Source organism: Triticum aestivum, chromosome 1B (assembly GCF_018294505.1).
Source record: "Triticum aestivum cultivar Chinese Spring chromosome 1B, IWGSC CS RefSeq v2.1, whole genome shotgun sequence".
Taxonomy (NCBI): Eukaryota; Viridiplantae; Streptophyta; class Magnoliopsida; order Poales; family Poaceae; genus Triticum; species Triticum aestivum.
The window spans coordinates 31,096,706-31,118,086 of NC_057795.1; the positions used below are offsets into that span (position 1 = coordinate 31,096,706).

Genomic DNA, 21,381 nt, shown 5'->3' on the forward strand with positions numbered 1-21,381 from the left:
GCATGGTATCATAATTTCACGCACATAGCATGTGCATGTACAAAACGGACAATGGTATCATACTCGTCTATTACAAAGTTGGCATGGTATCATCATAATAGTTGTGGGAGAAAGCCTTCACTTTTTCTTCGCTTGTGTCATTTTCTTATTGCGCCGTAACCATGGATAATCTTCATCGTTTATCACGATGCTGGGGTCAGCCTTGACTTTGAAGGGAGGAATTTCATGAAACTTTTCATAATCTTCAGACATGTCTGTCTTTCCCTCCACTTCGACGATGTCCCTTTTTTCCTGAAAGAACTATGTGGCACTTTGGCTCATCGTATGATGTATTCGCTTCCTTATCTTTTCTTTTTCTCGGTCTGGTAGACATGTCCTTCACATAGATAACCTGTGCCACATCATTGGCTAGGACGAACGGTTCGTCAGTGTACCCAAGATTTTTCAGATCCAATGTTGTCATTCCGTACTGTGGGTCTACCTGTACCCCGCCTCCTGACAGATTGACCCATTTGCACTTAAACGAAGGAACCTTAAAATTATGTCCGTAGTCAAGTACCCATATGTCCACTATGTAACCATAATACGGGTCCTTTCCCCTCTCGGTTGTTGCATCAAAGCGGACAACGCTGTTTTGGCTGGTGCTCTTTTTTATCTTGGTCAATCGTGTAAAATCTATTCCCATTTATCTCGTATCCTTTCCAAATCGTAACAGTCAAAGATGGTCCCCTGGACAACAAGTACAGCTCATCACAAACAGTGTTGTCACCTCTGAGACGTGTTTCCAACCAACTGCTGAAAGTCTTGATGTGTTCACATGTAATCCAATCGTCGCATTGCTCCGGGTGTTTGGAGCGTAGACTGTTCTTGTGTTCATCGACATACGGGGTCACCAAGGTAGAGTTTTATAGAACTGTGTAGCGTGCTTGAGACCAAGAATATTCGTCCCTGCATATTATTGATTCCCTTCCAAGCGTGCCTTTTCCAGTCAGTCTCCCCTCATACCGCGATTTAGGGAGACCTGTCTTCTTAAGGCCAGGAATGAAATCAACACAAAACCCAATGACATCCTCTGTTTGATGGCCCATGGAGATGCTTCCTTCTGGCCTAGCGCGGTTACGGACATATTTCTTTAGGACTCCCATGAACCTCTCAAAGGGGTACATATTGTGTAAAAATACGGGGCCCAGAATGACAATCTCGTCGACTAGATGAACTAGGACATGCGTCATGATATTGAAGAAGGATGGTGGGAACACCAGCTCGAAACTGATAAGACATTGCACCACATCACTCCTTAGCCTTGGTATGATTTCTGGATCGATCACCTTCTGAGAGATTGCATTGAGGAATGCACATAGCTTCACAATGGCTAATCGGATGTTTTTCGGTAGAAGCCCCCATAATGTAACCGGAAGCAGTTGCGTCATAATCACGTGGCAGTCATGAGACTTTAGGTTCTGGAACTTTTTCTATGGCATATTTATTATTCCCTTTATATTCGGCGAGAAGCCAGTCGGGACCTTCATACTAAGCAGGCATTCAAAGAAGATTTCCTTCTCTTCTTTGGTAAGAGCATAGCTGGCAGGACCTTCATACTGCTTTGGAGGCATGCCGTCTTTTTCGTGCAAAAGTTGCAGGTCCTCCCGTGCCTCAGTTGTATCTTTTGTCTTTCCATACACGCCCAAGAAGCCTAGCAGGTTCACGCAAGGGTTCTTCGTCACGTGCATCACGTCAATTGAAGAGCGGACCTCTAGGTGTTTCTAGTAGGGTAGGTCCCAAAATATAGATTTCTTCTTCCACACGGGTGCATGTCCCCCAGCGTCATTCGGAACAGCTAGTGCGCCGGGACCCTTTCCAAAGATTACATGTAAATCATTGACCATAGCAAGTACGTGATCACCGGTATGCATGGCGGGCTTCTTCCGGTGATCTACCTCGCCTTTGAAATGCTTGCCTTTCTTTCGACATTGATGGTTGGTCGGAAGAAATCCACGATGGCCCAGGTACACATTCTTCCTGCAGCTTCCCAGGTATATAGTTTCGGTGTCAAGTAAACAGTGCGTGCATGCGTGGTATCCCTTGTTTGTCTGTCCTGAAAGGTTACTGAGAGCGGGCCAATCATTGATGGTAACGAATAGCAACGCCTTTAGGTCAAATTCCTCCTGTTTGTGCTCATCCCACGTACATACACCGTTTCCATTCCACAGCTATAAAAGTTCTTCAACTAATGGCCTTAGGTACACATCAATGTTGTTGCCGGGTTGCTTAGGGCCTTGGATGAGAACTGGTGTCATAATGAACTTCCACTTCATGCACATCCAAGGAGGAAGGTTATACATGAAGGAAATATTCCCTAAAGGCAATAATAAAGTTATTATTTATTTCCTTATTTCATGATAAATGTTTATTATTCATGCTAGAATTGTATTAACCGAAACATAATACATGTGTGAATACATAGACAAACATAGTGTCACTAGTATGCCTCTACTTGACTAGCTCGTGAATCAAAGATGGTTAAGTTTCCTAGCCATAGACATGAGTTATCATTTGATTAATAGGATCACATCATTAGGAGAATGATGTGATTGACTTGACCCATTCCGTTAGCTTAGCACTTGATCGTTTAGTATGTTGCTATTGCTTTCTTCATGACTTATACATGTTCCTGTAACTATGAGATTATGCAACTCCTGTTTACCGGAGGAACACTTTGGGTGCTACCAAATGTCACAACGTAACTGGGTGATTATAAAGGAGTACTGCAGGTGTCTCCAAAGGTACATGTTGGATTGGCGTATTTCGAGATTAGGTTTTGTCACTCCGATCGTCGAAGAGGTATCTCTGGCACCTCTCGGTAATGCACATCACTATAAGCCTTGCAAGCAATGTAGCTAATGAGTTAGTTACGGAATGATGCATTACGGAACGAGTAAAGAGACTTGCTGGTAACGAGATTGAACTAGGTATTGGATACCGACGATCGAATCTCGGGCAAGTAACATACCGATGACAAAGGGAACAACGTATGTTGTTATGCGGTTTGACCGATAAAGATCTTCATAGAATATGTAGGAGCCAATATGGGCATCCAGGTTCCGCTATTGGTTATTGACTGAGAATAGTTCTAGGTCATGTCTACATAGTTCTCGAACCCGTAGGGTCTGCATGCTTAACGTTACGATGACAGTTTTATTATGAGTTTATGAGTTTTGATGTACCTAAGGAGTTCGGAGTCCCGAATAAGATCGGGGCCATGACGAGGAGTCTCGAAATGGTCGAGACGTAAAGATCGATATATTGGACGACTATATTCGGAGTTTGGAAAGGTTCCGAGTGATTCGGGTATTTTTCGGAGTACCGGAGAGTTACGGGAATTCGTATTGGGCCTCTTTGGGCCATACGGGAAAGGAGAGAAAGGGCCAAAAGGGTGGCCGCACCCCTCCCCTTGGACTAGTCCGAATTGGACTAGGGAAGGGGGGCGCACCCTTCCTTCCTTATCCTTCTCTCTTTCCTTTCCTTCTCTCCTACTCCTACTACATGGAAGGGTTCCTAGTTGGACTAGGAAAGGGGGAATCCTACTCCCGGTGGGACTAGGACTCCCCTAGGGCGCGCCATAGAGAGGGCCGGCCCTCTCCCTCCTCCACTCCTTTATATACGGGGGCGGGGGGCACCCCATAGACACACAAGTTGATCTACGGATCGTTCCTTAGCCGTGTGCGGTGCCCCCCTCCACCATATTCCACCTCGGTCATATCGTCGCGGAGTTTAGGCGAAGCCCTGCCCCGGTAGAACATCATCATCGTCACCACACCGTCGTGCTGACGGAACTCATCCCTGAAGCTTTGCTGGATCGGAGCCCGGGGATCGTCATCGAGCTGAACGTGTGCTGAACTCGGAGGTGCCATACGTTCGGTGCTTGGATCGGTCGGATCGTGAAGACGTACGACTACATCAACCGCGTTGTCATAATGCTTCCGCTTACGGTCTATGAGGGTACGTGGACAACACTCTCCCCTCTCGTTGCTATGTCATCACCATGATCTTGCGTGTACGTAGGAAATTTTTTGAAATTACTACGTTCCCAACAGTGGTATCAGAGCCTAGGTTTTATGGTTTGATGTTATATGCACGAGTAGAACACAAGTGAATTGTGGGCGATACAAGTCATACTGCTTACCAGCATGTCATACTTTGGTTAGGCGGTATTGTTGGATGAAGCGGCCCGGACCGACATTACGCGTACGCTTACGCGAGACTAGTTTTACCGCCGTGCTTTGCACATAGGTGACTAGCGGGTGTCAGTTTCTCCAACTTTAGTTGAACCGAGTGTGGCTACGCCCGATCCTTGTGAAGGTTAAAACAGCACCAACTTGAGAAACTATCGTTGTGGTTTTGATGCGTAGGTAAGAACAGTGTTTGCTCAGCCCGTAGCAGCCACGTAAAATTTGCAACAACAAAGTAGAGGACGTCTAACTTGTTTTTGCAGGGCATGTTGTGATGTGATATGGTCAAGACATTATAAGATATAAGTTGTTGTATGAGATGATCATGTTTTGTTGAAGTTATCGGCAACTGGCAGAAGCCCTATGGATGTCTCTTTGTTGCATAAGATGCAAGTGCCAAACAATTGCTTTACTTTATCGCTATACGATAGCAATAGTTGCAAGAGCAATAGTTGGTGAGACAACCATGTGATGACACATTGATATAGATCAAGATGATGAAGATCATGGTGTCGTGCCGGTGACGATAGAGATCATGACAGTACTTTGGAGATGGAGATCAAAAGCGCAAAATGATCATGGCCATATCATGTCACATATTTTGATTGCATATGATGTTTATCTATTATACATCTTATTCTTGCTTTGATTGACGGTAGCATTTTAAGATGATCTCTCACTAATTATCAAGAAGTGTTCTCCCTGAGTATGCACCGTTGCCAAAGTTCGTCGTGCCCAGACACCACGTGATGATCGGGTGTGATAAGCTCTACGTCCATCTACAACGGGTGCAAGCCAGTTTTGCACACGCGGAATACTCAGGTTAAACTTGACGAGCCTAGCATATGCAGATATGGCCTCGGAGCACGGAGACCGAAAGGTCGAGCGTGAATCATATAGTAGATATGATCAACATAGTGATGTTCACCATTGAAAACTACTCCATCTCACGTGATGATCGGTTATGGTTTAGTTGATTTGGATCACGTGATCACTTAGATGACTAGAGAGATGTCTGTCTAAGTGGGAGTTCTTAAGTAATATGATTAATTGAACTTAAATTTATCATGAACTTAGTCCTGGTAGTATTTTGCAAATTATGTTGTAAGATCAATAGCTTGCGTTGTTGCTTTCATATGTTTATTTTGATATGTTCCTAGAGAAAATTGTGTTGAAAAATGTTAGTAGCAATGATGCGGATTGGATCCGCGATCTGAGGTTTATCCTCATTGCTGCACAGAAGAATTATGTCCTTAATGCACCGCTAGGTGACAGACCTATTGCAGGAGCAGATGCAGACGTTATGAACGTTTGGCTAGCTCAATATGATGACTACTTGATAGTTTTGTGCACCATGCTTTATGGCTTAGAATCGGGACTTCAAAGATGTTTTGAACATCATGGACCATATGAGATGTTCCAGGAATTGAAGTTAATATTTCAAGCAAATACCCGAGTTGAGAGATATGAAGTCTCCAACAAGTTCTATAGCTAAAAGATGGAGGAGAATCGCTCAACTAGTGAGCATGTGCTCAGATTGTCTGGATACTTCAATCGCTTGAATCAAGTGGGAGTTAATCTTCCAGATAAGATAGTGATTGACAGAATTCTCTAGTCACCATCACTAAGTTACTAGAACTTCGAGATGAACTATAGTATGCAATGGATGACGAAAACGATTCCCGAGCTCTTCGTGATGTTGAAATCAACGAAGGTAGAAATCAAGAAAGAGCATCAAGTCTTGATGATTGACAAGACCACTAGTTTCAAGAAAAGGGCAAAGGGAAAGAAAGGGAAACTTCAAGTAGAATGGCAAACAAGTTGTCACTCCCGTGAAGAAGACCAAAGCTGGACCAAAGCCTGAAACTGAGTGCTTACACTGCAAAGGAAATGGTCACTGGAAGTGGAAATGCCCTGAATATTTGGTGGATAAGAAGGATGGCAAAGTGAACAAGGGTATATTTGATATACAGGTTATTGATGTGTGCTTTACTAGTGTTTATAGTAGCCCCTGAGTATTTGATACTTGTTCGGTTGCTAAGATTAATAACTCGAAACAGGAGTTACAGAATAAACAAAGACTAATTGAAGAGGAAGTGACGATGAGTGTTGGAAGTAGTTCCAAGATTGATATGATCATCATCGCACACTCCCTATACTTTCAGGATTAATGTTAAACCTAAATAAATGTTATTTGGCGTTTGCGTTGAGCATGAATATGATTTGATCATGTTTATTGCAATACAGTTATTCATTTAAAGTCAGAGAATAATTGTTGTTCTGTTTACATGAATAAGACCTTCAATGCTCATACACCCAATGAACATAGTTTGTTGGATCTCGATCGTAGTGATACACATATTCATAATATTGATGCCAAAAGATGAAAAGTTAATAATGATAGTGGAACTTATTTGTGGCACTGCCGTTTTGGTCATAACGGTGTAAAGCGCATGAAGAAACTCCATAAAGATTGATTTTCGGAATCACTTGGTTATGAATCATTTGATGCTTGCGAACCGTGCCTTTTGTGCAAGATGACTAAAACTCCGTTCTCCGGAACAATGGAACAAGCTACTGACTTATTGGAAATAATACATACCGATGTATGCGATCCAATGAGTGTTGATGCTCGTGGCAAGTATCGTTATTTTCTGACCTTCACAAGATGATTTGAGCAGATATGGGCATATCTACTTGATGAAACATAAGTCTGAAATAGTTGAAAGGTTCAAAGAATTTCAGAGTGAAGTGGAAAAATCATCGTAACAAGAAAATAAAGTTTCTGCGATCTGATCGCGGAGACGAATATTTGAGTTACGAGTTTGGTCTTCAATTAAAACAATGTGGAATAGTTTCACAGCTCACACCACCTGGAACACCACAACATTATGGTGTGTCCAAACATCGTAACCGCACTTTATTAGATATAGTGTGATCTATGATGTCTCTTACTGATTTACCACTATTTTTTTTGGGTTATGCATTAGAGACAGCTGCATTCACGTTAAAAGGGCACCATCTAAATCCGTTGAGACGACACCATATGAACTGTGGTTTAGCAAGAAACCCAAGTTGTCGTTTCTTAAAGTTTGGGGCTGCGATGCTTATGTGAAAAGGTTTCATCCTGATAAGCTCGAACCCAAATCGGAGAAGTGCGTCTTCATAGAATACCCAAAGGAAATTATTGGGTACACCTTCTATCACAGATCCGAAGGCAAGATATTCGTTGCTAAAAATAGATCCTTTCTAGAGAAGGAGTTTCTCTCGAAAGAAGTGAGTGGGAGAAAAGTAGAACTTGATGAGGTAACTGTACCTTCTCCCGAATTGGAAAATTGTTCATCACTGAAATCAGTTCCAGTGATTTCTACACCAATTAGTGAGGAAGCTAATGATGATGATCATGAAACTTCAGATCAAGTTACTACAGAACCTCGTAGGTCTTCAGAGTACGGTCCGCACCAGAGTGGTACGGTAATCCTGTTCTGGAAGTCATGTTACTAGACCATGATGAACCTACGAACTATGGGGAAGCGATGATGAGCCCAGATTCCGCAAAATGGCTTAAGGCCATGAAATCTGAGATGGGATCCATGTATGAGAACAAAGTGTGGACTTTGGTGGAGTTGCCCGATGATCGGCAAGCCATATTGTATAAATGGATCTTCAAGAGGAAGACGGACGTTGATAGTAGTGTTACTATCTACAAAGCTCGACTTGTCGCAAAAAGGTTTTTGACAAGTTCAAGGTGTTGACTACAATGAGATTTTTTTCAACTGTAGCGATGCTTAAGTCTGTCCGAATCGTGTTAGCAATTGCCACATTTTATGAAATCTGGCAAATGGATGTCAAAAACTGCATTCCTTAATGGTTTTCTTAAAGAAGAGTTGTATATGATGCAACCAGAAGGTTTTGTCAATCCTAAAGGTACTAACAAAATGTGCATGCTCCAGCGATCCATCTATGGACTGGTGCAAGCACCTCGGAGTTGGAATATACGCTTTGGTGAGTTGATCAAAGCATATAGTTTTGTACAGACTTATGGTGAAGCCTGTATTTACAAGAAAGTAAGTGGGAGCACTACAGCATTTCTGATATGTATATGTGAATGACATATTGTTGATCGGAAATAATGTAGAATTATTCTGCAAAACATAAAGGAGTGTTTGAAAGGAGTTCTTTAAAATAAAGACCTCAGTAAAGCTACTTACATATTGAGCATCAAGATCTATTGAGATATATCAAGACGCTTGATAAGATTTTCAATGAGTACATACCTTGACAAGATTTTGAAGTAGTTCAAAATGGAACAGTCAAAGAAGGAGTTCTTGCCTGTGTTGCAAGGTGTGAAGTTGAGGAAGACTCAAGACACGACCATAGCAGAAAATAGAAAGAGAATGAAAAGTCATTCCCTATGCCTCAGTCATAGGTTCTATAAAGTATGCTATGCTGTGAACCAGACCTATTGTATACTCTGCCCTGGTTTGGCAAGGGAGTACAATAGTGATCTAGGAGTAGATCACTGGACATTGGTCAAAATTATCCTTAGTGGAATAAGGATATGTTTCTCAATTATGGAGGTGACAAAAGGTTCGTCGTAAAAGGTTACGTCGATACAAGTTTTGGCACTGATCCAGATGACTCTAAGTCTTAATCTGGATACATATTGAAAGTGGGAGCAATTAGCTAGAGTAGCTCCGTGCAGAGTATTGTAGACATAGAATATTTGCAAAATACATACGGCTCTGAATGTGACAGACCCGTTGACTAAACTTCTCTCACGAGCAAAACATGATCATACCTTTGTACTCTTTGGGTGTTAATCACATAGCGATGTGAACTAGATTATTGACTCTAGTAAACCCTTTGGGTGTTGGTCACATGACGATGTGAACTATGGGTGTTAATCATATACAGATATGATTATTGGTGTTAAATCACATGGCGATGTGAACTAGATTATTGACTCTAGTGCAAGTGGGAGACTGAAGGAAATATGCCCTAGAGGCAATAATAAAGTTATTATTTATTTCCTTATTTCATGATAAATGTTTATTATTCATGCTAGAATTGTATTAACCGGAAACATAATACATGTGTGAATACATAGACAAACATAGTGTCACTAGTATGCCTCTACTTGACTAGCTCGTGAATCAAAGATGGTTAAGTTTCCTAGCCATAGACATGAGTTGTCATTTGATTAACGGGATCACATCATTAGGAGAATGATGTGATTGACTTGACCCATTCCGTTAGCTTAGCACTTGATCGTTTAGTATGTTGCTATTGCTTTCTTCATGACTTATACATGTTCCTGTAACTATGAGATTATGCAACTCCCGTTTACCGGAGGAACACTTTGGGTGCTACCAAACGTCACAACGTAACTGGGTGATTATAAAGGAGTACTACAGGTGTCTCCAAAGGTACATGTTGGGTTGGCGTATTTCGAGATTAGGTTTTGTCACTCCGATTGTCGGAGAGGTATCTCTGGGCCCTCTCGGTAATGCACATCACTATAAGCCTTGCAAGCAATGTAGCTAATGAGTTAGTTACGGAATGATGCATTATGGAACGAGTAAAGAGACTTGCCGGTAATGAGATTGAACTAGGTATTGGATACCGACGATCGAATCTCGGGCAAGTAACATACCGATGACAAAGGGAACAACGTATGTTGTTATGCAGTTGGACCGATACAGATCTTCATAGAATATGTAGGAGCCAATATGGGTATCCAGGTTCCACTATTGGTTATTGACCGAGAATAGTTCTAGGTCATGTATACATAGTTCTCGAACCCGTAGGGTCCGCACGCTTAACGTTACGATGGCAGTTTTATTATGAGTTTATGAGTTTTGATGTACCGAAGGAGTTCGGAGTCCCGGATGAGATCGGGGACATGACGAGGAGTCTCGATGGTCGAGACGTAAAGATCGATATATTGGACGACTATATTCGGAGTTTGGAAAAGTTCCGAGTGATTCGGGTATTTTTCGGAGTACCGGAGAGTTACGGGAATTCGTATTGGGCCTCTTTGGGCCATACGGGAAAGGAGAGAAAGGGCCAAAAGGGTGGCCGCACCCCTCCCCTTGGACTAGTCCGAATTGGACTAGGGAAGGGGGGCGCACCCTTCCTTCCTTCTCCTTCTCTCTTCCCTTTACTTCTCTCCTACTCCTACTACATGGAAGGTTTCCTAGTTGGACTAGAAAAGGGGGAATCCTACTCCCGGTGGGAGTAGGACTCCCCTAGGGCGCGCCATAGAGAGGGCCGGCCCTCCCCCTCCTCCACTCCTTTATATACGGGGGCAGGGGGCACCCCATAGACACACAAGTTGATCTACGGATCGTTCCTTAGCCGTGTGCGGTGCCCCCCTCCACCATATTCCACCTCGGTCATATCGTCGCGGAGTTTAGGCGAAGCCCTGCGCCGGTAGAACATCATCATCGTCACCACGCCGTCGTGCTGACGGAACTCACCCCCGAAGCTTTGCTGGATCGTTGCCCGGTGATCGTCATCGAGCTGAACGTGTGCTGAACTCGGAGGTGCCGTACGTTCGGTGCTTGGATCGGTCGGATCATGAAGACGTACGACTACATCAACCGCGTTGTCATAACGCTTCCGCTTACGGTCTACGAGGGTACGTGGACAACACTCTCCCCTCTTGTTGCTATGTCATCACCATGATCTTGCGTGTACGTAGGAATTTTTTTGAAATTACTACGTTCCCCAACAATACATACATAGAGTCACGGGCCAGGTGCTGTGATTGCTGCTCTGCTCCCCGAAAGGATTAATGCCATCCGCACTTAAAGCAAGCCATACGTTCCTTGGGTCACGTGCAAACTCAGCCCAGTACTTTCTCTCGATTTTTCTCCACTACGACCCGTCAGCGGGTGCTCTCAACTTCTCGTCTTTCTTACGGTCCTCACTGTGCAATTGCATCAACTTGGCATGCTCTCCGTTTCTAAACAGACGTTTCAACCGTGGTATTATAGGAGCATACAACATCACCTTCGCAGGAACCCTCTTCCTGGGGGGGGGGCGTCAATATCACCAGGGTCATCTCGTCTGATCTTATAATGTAATGCACCGCATACCGGGCATGCATTCAGATCCTTGTACACACCGCGGTAGAGGATGCAGTCATTAGGGCATGCATGTATCTTATGCACCTCCAATCCTAGAGGGCATACGACCTTCTTTGTTGCGTATGTACTGTCGAGCAATTCGTTATCCTTTGGAAGCTTCTTCTTCAATATTTTCAGTAGCTTCTGAAATCCTTTGTTTGGCACAGCATTCTCTGCCTTCCACTGCAGCAATTCCAGTACGGTACCGAGCTTTGTGTTGCCATCTTCACAATTGGGGTACAACCCTTTTTTGTGATCCTCTAACATGCGATCGAACTTCAGCTTCTCCTTTTGATTTTCGCATTGTGTCCTTGCATTGACAATGACCCGGCGGAGATCATCATCATCGGGCACATCGTCTGGTTCCTCTTGATCTTCAGCAGCTTTGCCCGTTGCAGCATCATTGTGCACATCGTCTGGTTCCTCTTGATGTTCAGTAGCATCACCGTATTCAGGGGGCACATAGTTGTCATCGTACTCTTCTTCTTCGCCGTCTTCCATCGTAACCCCTATTTCTCCGTGCCTCGTCCAAACATTATAGTGTGGCATGAAACCCTTGTAAAGCAGGTGGGTTTGAAGGATTTTCCGGTCAGAGTAAGACTTCGTATTCCCACATATAGGGCATGGACAACACATAAAACCATTCTGCTTGTTTGCTTCAGCCACTTCGAGAAAATCATGCACGCCCTTAATGTACTCAGAGGTGCGTCTGTCACTGTACATTCATTGTCGGTTCATGTGCGCACATTATATATAATTAAGTGTGTCAAAAATCATTACAGAACATCATGAATAGATAATTAAGTGACCAAATTAATAGAAGTTCATCATCACATTAAAACCAAAGTACATACATAGTTCTCATCTTGAAGCGAAAATCATTACAGAATAACATAAAGCTCTGCAGAGCATCTAAATTAATTAAACAATACATTGAGACTATGTAAAACATTTCAATGCAAAAACAAATGCGATCATAATCGCAACCAAGGTAACAACTTATCCAACGGCATAATGATACCAAGCCTCGGTATGAATGGCATATTTTCTAATCTTTCTAATCTTCAAGCGCATTGCATCCATCTGGATCTTCTGATCATCGACAACATCCGCAACATGCAACTCCAATATCATCTTCTCCTCCTCAATTTTTCTTATTTTTTCGTTCAAGAAATTGTTTCTTCTTCAACTAAATTTAACCTCTCGACAATAGGGTCGGTTGTAATTTCCGGTTCAACAACCTCCTAGATAAATAAAATCTATGTCACATTGGTCGGCAAAATTTTCATAAACAATAAATGAACCAATAGTTACGAAAACATAATATATACCACATCCGAATCATAGACAGGACGAGGGCCGACGGGGGCGGATACCAAAACCATCACACTATATAAGATGCAATAATAAAAGTAAGAAAATAATACAAGTATCTATCTAAACATACAAGTAAGAATATTTTTCCTTTCAGAAAGAAGATAAGAACAAGAGGCTCACCACGGTAGTGCCGATGATGAGATCGGCGCGGGTGATCGACGGCGGTGAAGACGGGGACGGGGCGTGACGGACCACTAAACCTAGACAAATATTGAGAAAAATGGAGCTTGGAGGTCGAGCTTGGAGAGGAGGAAGCTTAAGTAGTGTGGCTCGGGCATTTCATCGAACACCTTGTGTGCATAGGAGGTGAGCTAGAGCACCACCAAGCCCTCCCCCCTCGACGGCCAGAAAAAACAGAGCAGTGTGCTCTGCTCTTACGCGAGGGGGTATATATAGGCACCTCATTGGTCCCGGTTGGTGGCTTGAACCGGGACCAAAGGGCAACCTTTGGTCCCGGTTCAAGCCACCAACCGGGACCAATGATGGTGGGCCAGGAGCGAGGCCCATTGGTCCCGGTTCGTCCCACCAATCGGGACCAAAAGGTCCAGACGAACTAGGACCAATGGCCAACGTGGCCCGGCCGGCCCCCGGGGCTCATGAACCGGGTCCAATGCCACCATTGGTCCCGGTTCTGGATTGAACTGGGACTAATGGGCTGACCCGGCCTGGACCAATGCCCCCTTTTCTACTAGTGTAAGTTTAACTGGGTACACTTGATAACATTTTTTTTGCAACTAGAACAATATGTAATTAAAATCTTATTTAAGATAAAATCAACCAGAGACAATCCGACCAACTTAAGCATGACACCCAAGTAACATACTATAATAATTTTAAAAGGAGTTCTAATTATCTTGTAATTAAGAATGCTACAGCCAACTTTTAAAGTTGTTCTGTACGTGGTAGTGTGGACACTAATTTTGTAGCGCGGACGATGTTTTTCTCCCTAAAAATTATGGACATTGTTATAGCAAACGTTGCTTACCTGATAATATGGACCAACATTGGTCTTGCTTAGTGCATGAGCTTTAACTAACTGAATCAAATGATAATGGAAATGAATATACAACATGACACTTCTAATGTATATATATGTTATATAAATGCACTCTGATTTTACATACTGTAGTAAAAAAATTAAAGTAAAAAAGCCACTAAAATAGAATTTAATATGTAAATCTTTCGAACATTAGAAAACATACTTATGCTTACATTAAAACAATAAGAATTATTAGATTTTGGCTTCAATAAATAATATTACAATGCAACTTGATAAAAATACAGTGAGTACGTCATGCATAACTACAAGGTAAATGATAAATGGACAACATATATTTATATTTATACGTAAAAAGGAAAGCAAAAATAGCTAAGACGAAGTACATTTGGTTTGAGTGTTTCTTTAGAAAGATCAAATAATAAGATATCATTATTAAACAATCAAAATTCTAGCCCGCGCATCAAGCGGGCAAAGCAGCCGCTTTGCTAATTCCAGAAAAAGAGCAATAAGCAAAGTCAGAAAGTAAATATCAAAAGGGCTTGGAAAATTACGAAACACTTTTCTGGGACTTATTGGAGTTATACCAAGCCAAGAAAGTTGGTTCCAACACTTCAAAAATATATTTAAATTCAATATGATTTGAATTTAAACCAAATGAGTTAGAAGTAGAGGTAGGAGTTAGAAGTGTCCAAAATTGACGGAAAATTGATGGAGCTTGGGAAGGTGACACGGGATATAAATTGTAAGTGTGCTCATGGGTGATTCCAAATTAATGAAATATTCATTATAGCTCCCTAAACTATTGGGAGGATATGTTATAAAGAGAAATCGCCATGTGAATTCCCTCAATTTAAATAGATAAAAAGATCGCAATTTGCTTGTTTGAGTTTAACAAATTGGTTGCAAAATTTTAATGACATGATGCATTGACAAATAAAATAGATCAAAAATATAATTGCAATCTTGGATTGAATCGGTGTCAGGCTGTCACAAGTAGATAATGGGAAAAGTAATTAGGAAGTCGATTTCCTCTCTGTTTGATATGCCAGGGTTGTTTTGGAATGCAAGGGGTCTTGAGATTGAATTTTGCTACTCATCTTACCAAAATCGTATCTTGAGTTATTTATGAAATTGTTAAATCACAAACCATGGAAACTTATTGAGTCAAATCACTCACTTCTTATTAGCCTCTTGTTGAACCAAATCTTTATTGAGACAGCGTATAAGGGAACTAACATTATTGCAGATTTGGAATCTCGATAGAGCTACTACTATATTATTTAATTTGATTTGCTCTTTTTTTATTTGAGAAAGTGCACGTACATGTCTCGCTTCAGATCAAAGCAAAGCACACGGTACAACCACGTACACACACACTGCCGATCGAAATCATGCGTGTGTCACATCATGGAGCGCACGTCGATCACATATAATATTGAAATCTTCTTGAACCAAATCTTGAGTGGTACTAGTCCAGGAAATACATCACACACAGCTGGCGGTAGGCCGCATCATGCATGTTAAACCATTTAGACGAAAGTCATTAGTGCTTTATGACCAACAAATCATGCATGTTAAACCAGGAAAGTAACATAAATTGCGTATACAAGTGGGACGAGACTAATTAAGGCAGCAAGGACTATAAAGTAGGACCAGGCACGGCCCCTTTCTGCAAGTGAAACACACATACACACATTACACCGCATCAAAGTAGTCGTGTGCGTGGCCGACATTACGCCATTGACATGGCCGGCGGGAGCAAGAAGCCGTATGTGGTCGCTGTGGCAATCCAGACCATCAACATGGGCACCTTCATCGTCTCCAAGGCCGCCTTCGACAGTGGCATGAACACCTACGTCTTCATCTTCTACCGCCTCGCCGCCGCCACCGCGCTCCTCCTCCCAATGGCGCTTATCGACTGCGCTTGCCGCCGGAGCCGATCAACAACCTCAACACCAGCACAAGCGATGTCATGCCGGCTGCTTTTCAAGTTCTTCATATATGCCTTGCTCGGGTACACATATATGACCATGCATTTGCTACTCGGCAGCATTTCGGCAATCCTCTTCTTTTTTCCTCTAAACATGTAGTCGATAGACGTCAACTCCTGCGTCGTAAGATCAAAAGCAAAATCACCAGCAGAGAGGGGGGGGGGGGGGGGGGGGGGGGGGGGCTGGATTACAAATGGTTTAAGGGCAGGCTCAAAATATATTTCGGATCGCATAAGGATGTTTTTTAACAAGTTTGACTGAATTAGGAAAACTTGGATTAAACTCAAATTTTATATGAATCTAGATTAAAAGAATATCTTCTATATCATTGTCAAAATATCCAGAATTATTTCTAAAAAATGATTTAATTCAACATAAAAAATACCTTGGTACCCAATGACATTACCAAAAATTCATTAAGTTTGAACCCTTGGCAAAGGATCGATGTCCCAGAAAGAAAAAGGAAATATCCGATTCTGATGTTGAAATGGAAAAAGGGTCACCTAAGTTAAATACATGCATCGATTTTCAGAGAAATAACAAAAGTCAACCATAGCTCTTGATTTTTACGCCATGCATGGTATGGTAGAAATTTGACCACTGGCAGAGCCTCAGGCTGGTCGTAATGGTAGTATCATAGTTAGTATCATGCATGTCAACTAGACAATTTTGATGAGGTGCCATAAACTTAAATGAAGAAATAGAGGGTTGAGTATCATATCATGATACCGTATCATAATAAATGTTATGCTACTATGTGTCATGCATGGCAATAAATAGAATACTACATGATACTAATATATAATACTATGCATTAGGGAGTGTATGATACTAGTATATGATACCCCCTATTACAACCAGCCTCATGCAAGTCAGAGCAAGAACCGCCGAAATTTGTCAAGAAATCTTCTAGGGGAGTGGGGGCCTTCCACTAGAAAAAAACTATTAGTCTTTTGTGCCTCCAAAAATTAATTAATCATGCCCGTGACTCCCAGGAACACATTTACCCTCAACCTGTACCACGCGAGCCTGAAGCAGACCTCCGCAACGGTGGCTTCGGCAGCCACCAACTCCATGCCCGTCGTCACCTTCCTCCTCGCGCTGGTTCTGGGGATGGAGACAATCAAATTTCATAGGCGCTCTGGTTTAGGCAAGCTCGCAGGTGTAGCACTCTGCCTCGCCGGAGTGCTCGTCGTCGCCTTCTACGCCGGCCCGTCCATACGCCCCCTCGCCCATCACCCTGTCTTCCCTCACATGACGCAGAATGTCGGCAATGAAGTGTGGATCAGAGGCACATTCCTTCTCATCCTCTCTTGCACAACCTGGTCTCTCTGGATTATCTTGCAGGTCAGTGAGGCTCTAACTGGCATGTCATCGGTAGATTATGCTTTATTATTTATTTTTCATTTATTATTTTCATACTTATACATATCACTGATTTTTTTGGCACCAAGTTACAAAATAAGTTCATCTATCACACTTACACAACCACCGAATAAGAGCATCTCCACTGGTTCGGCGCCCCTAAGGCCTGAAGTAGTGCCTCCTGGGGGCGAGCCGGCAAAAAAATCGGCGTGGGGGGATTGGGTTCCCAGCCGACCCCCGAAGGTCGCCGCAAACGCCATTTAAAAAAAATAAAACTCGGCCAAAACTCGGCCAAACACGACACATATTTTGGAGGAAATATAGCCGTTCCATTCATATTTGTACAAAATTTAAACATAATTAAGAAAAACTAAAACTACTACTACTAGTAGTAGTAGCCGCCCGCCCACCTTCTACATGCCGAGGACCTGTAGAAGTTGGTGTAGTCGCCGTCATCGCCATCGCCGCCATCCTTGCTACACCCCTGACCTATGTTGCCGATGCGTGGGGGGTTGGACGGCCTTGGCGCCTTGTCGTTGCTGTCGTCGAGGACGATGAGGCCGGCCTCGTCGCGTCCGCGACGCCAAGCGGCATTCTCCTCGAGGGTGCGGCGCTAACACTCCATTTCCAGCCGGACGTAGTCGTCCCGCGCCAATTTGAGGGCGATCTTATCGTCGGCGGCCATGCCCTCGTGTTCCTTCTTGACGGCGACGAGCCCCGGCTCCGTCTTCAACTTGACGAGGCGGGAGGAGGGAGCAGAGGTACCACGACCTCCCTCATTGATGATGAGGGCGCCGCCACGGGTGCGCCGCCCGAGCGGCTCCGACTTGACGGGGAGGAATGCCGACGACCAGGAGGAGCGGGAGCCCGATGAGGACGAGGAGGCCGTGTCCATCCGGTTCGGCGTCCAGGAGCTGCCGCGGCAGCGAGAAGGAGGGCGGCGCCGGGTGCTCGTTGCCGGGCTTGATGTGCTCGAGGACGGCTTAGAGCGTGCGCCCGTGGACGCCCCATCATAGGTGGCGCCCCTCGGAGTGGTGGCGCCCACGAGGCTCGACGCCATTTGTGGAGGCAAGCTGGTCGGCATGGCGGCAGTTGAAGTACGCAGTCCACAGCATGTGTTGCCGTTTGGGGCGTACCTCGGTTCGTTCCGCGCGCTCTCCGGTAACAACAAAGGGTGCGCGCGATCTCGGCGCGCTCATCAGTGGCTGCGGGCGTCGGCGGCACTGGGACACCCCGGCGCTGAGCCTCCCGGAGCCCGGCACCCGCATGTCCGGCGGGGTTGGGTAGTCCGCCTCGTAGAGGAGGCTGGCCTCGTCCTCCCGCATGTGACGGCGGCCGAAGCCATTGGCTGCCACTCGGTCGCCGGGGTAGCGCTCGACCATTGGTCGTCGGAGGTGGGAGAAAGGGGAGAGGGCGAGAAGGTCGTCGGCGGCGAGAGGGCCGTCTTCGGCGAGGGGGAGAGGAGAGTGTGCGGTCACCGGTGAGGGAGTGGGCGGCTTTTTATAGCAGCTGGTGGGCGGCGAGCGGGCAACATGCGTGTGTACGCGTGGCAGGAGGGGGCGGGGCGTGCGCTGGCTCACCTTTACTGCGCCGCCCGTGAGGAATCAAATGGAAGGACCGGCGGCAGCCTTGGCATTGGTTCCCCGTGGAAAAACGAGGCGAGGAGGACGATGAATGCGGCTGGTCGCTGACTCGGCAGGCCCACCAGGCTTTCGCGGCAAAAAAGTTTCCCCCGGCGGACGCAGGCCCTCCAGTGCGCCTGCTTCGGGCTGGGTCTGCGGCGCCAAATTTGGTCGTAACCGGCGAAAAATGGGCTTCTGAAGGCGTGACTGGGCCGTTTTTTGGCGCCGATGATAAATAAAGACCTTGGGGTCCTATGTGAGTGGAGATGCTCCCCACATAAATAATGATTAGACTAAAAAAACATAAACAATGATTAATGTGGTTGAACATACGGGTGCCCATGCTTAATGCATGTGTCTCACGCAATGCATGCAGGTTCCATTGCTCATGGAATATCCTAACAAGCTGATGGCTACCGCGATGCAATGCATGTTTAGTGCACTCCAGTCCTTTGTCGTCGCAGTGGTGGTAGAGAAGGACTTCACCCAATGGAAGCTTGGGCTAGACATTGGCTTCCTTGCGGTCCTCTACTCGGTTAGTTAATTAGCTATGTTGCCTTATCTCTTTATTATTTAGTTGTGCAATTTAAATTTGAATGTAGAAATTTATAAAGATGATGCACAACTTACACAGAGGACTCGTTTTCATTGTTACAGGCCTTCTTGGGGACGGGTGCGTTGATGTACCTACAAGCATGGTGCGCGGAGATGAGTGGTCCGGTGTTTGTCGTGATGTGGAATCCATTGGCTTTGGTTTTCACTATGTTTTGCTCATCATTGTTCCTCGGAGAAGTTGTCCACTTGGGGAGGTAATTTTTTACAACACATGGATTTTTTTTATGAAAAGAATACATACACATCATTGAATGACAAGATAGAAATTGCATTTTTTTTATAACAAATGAGAGAGTATTGTCTACCACGTAGAGTGGCATGTTTTTTTTGTGGAACGTGCTCAAACTGCTAAAACCAAAGACAAGACTACTGTCCCACCAAAAGATTAGTCACAAAATGCAAGCTTAATCAGTTCAGCTATTCTAAATTAATTATCTTTCATGACTGTAATTATGATTGAAATAAAACTTGGTGGCCTTTGTTTTGCAGTATTTTGGGAGGGTTTCTTTTAGTTGGTGGTCTATATAGCGTGCTTTGGGCTAAAAGCAACGAAAAGAAAAATAAGACACTACAAGTGATGCCAGTGAAAAGTCAAGGTCAAGAAGATGAAGCGACAACACAGGAAAACTGCGAAGAGGCAAAACTAACATCACAAGTATAAACAGCAACTGACACAGGAAAAGCGAGACCCAGGTTGAACAACCAAATTTGCTGAATCGGACGTTCGCGCGGTGACTGGCTGAAATTTCAGCCGGTGCGCCCGGGCCTATCAATCTCGTAAAAATTATGTGGAGTACTAAAAAAATTTTTTTGGTTAATATTGTCAATGTTCTCTTAGGACGCGGCATCTCTGGCGTATAGCCCACACACTGACGTGTGGACCCGGCCCCACTCGTGAGTGGCCCAACGTCGAGTAAATTACTGAAAGCCACCACATTTGTGGCACGAATACTGCAAAACCACCATTTTTGTCAAAAATTTCAAAAAACCACCACTTCCTCGGCAAGTAAGTAACAAAAAGCACTAAACGTGCTGTGAGGCGCGACTAAGTGAAAAACTGACATGCCTGGCCCACATGTCAAGCTGACTTGGCAAAGAATAAACAGTAGAGAGGTGACTAGGCTCTGGCATCTCGTCGAGTACTTCGTGTGCACGCACAACACCTACTCCGTCGGTCCAGCTCTTCTCAGGCGATGTTGCCCCTCCGTCTGCACCCCGACGAGCTCCGCCCCTCCTCTGCGCGCGGCGAGCCTCGACGCCGCCACTCGCCCACGCCATGGCCGCCCACCAAGACCCGATGGTCGACGCCGGGCACGGCAGCTCGTGCCCTCCTCCGGCAGTGCCGTGCACCGCCTCCCTGCAGCGTCACGTGGTGGCGGATCGATTGTTGCAGGCAGAAAAGGGACACAGAAGCAAGCGGATCGAACGAATCGGGAGCCGCGGCGTCGACCTGCTGCTGGCCAGGGCAGATCGATTCGTCCGCGTACGGCCATGCTGCGGGCGACTCTGGCGGCAGGCTCCCGCCTCGCCATCGACCTCCCCCACCTCCCTACTCTCGGGATCCGGCTGTTCCCCACATCGTCGGAGTCCAAGTCAGCGCCGCTCCAGGAGCCGTCCTGCGCGACATCATCCCGCGCGAGGAGATGCTCCACCCGAGCCGCTCGCCAGCATCTCGCAGTTGGGTACGGCCGCGTCCGCCGCTGCCAGTCGTCGGGGAGCGCCCCCTAGCTCCGCCGTCCTGCAGCAGCATCGAGCTCAAGCCACCGGCGGATAGGAAGAGGGAGAGAGGGAAGAGAGATGTGAGGAGGAAGACGGAGGTGTGGGGCTGACATGTGGGCCCTTTGCCACATCAGCATATTATCCATCTAGGCATGCCAAATTAGCCTGACATGTGGGGCCAACACGTCAGGTCCGCTGTTAGACGCGTCTCAATTTCAAATTAGTGCGATTTGTTACTCACTTGCTGCAGAGTCGGTGGTTTTTTGTGATTTTTAGCAAAAGCAGTGGTTTTAGAGTACTCTAGCCACAAATGTGGTGGCTTTGAGCAAT

General features: G+C 45.0%; 1 protein-coding gene across 1 annotated transcript; it reads left to right on the forward strand.

Annotated features, from left to right (window-relative positions):
- The first annotated feature begins 15,428 nt into the window (after window positions 1–15,428).
- Window positions 15,429–20,150, forward strand: LOC123105293 (WAT1-related protein At5g64700). Its single transcript, XM_044527337.1, has 5 exons — window positions 15,429–15,753; window positions 16,726–17,077; window positions 19,094–19,252; window positions 19,375–19,526; window positions 19,822–20,150. Exons 1-5 carry the CDS (start codon window positions 15,485–15,487, stop codon window positions 19,991–19,993), a joined length of 1,104 nt encoding a protein of 367 aa, XP_044383272.1. The 5' UTR covers window positions 15,429–15,484; the 3' UTR covers window positions 19,994–20,150.
- Window positions 20,151–21,381: the final 1,231 nt, after the last annotated feature.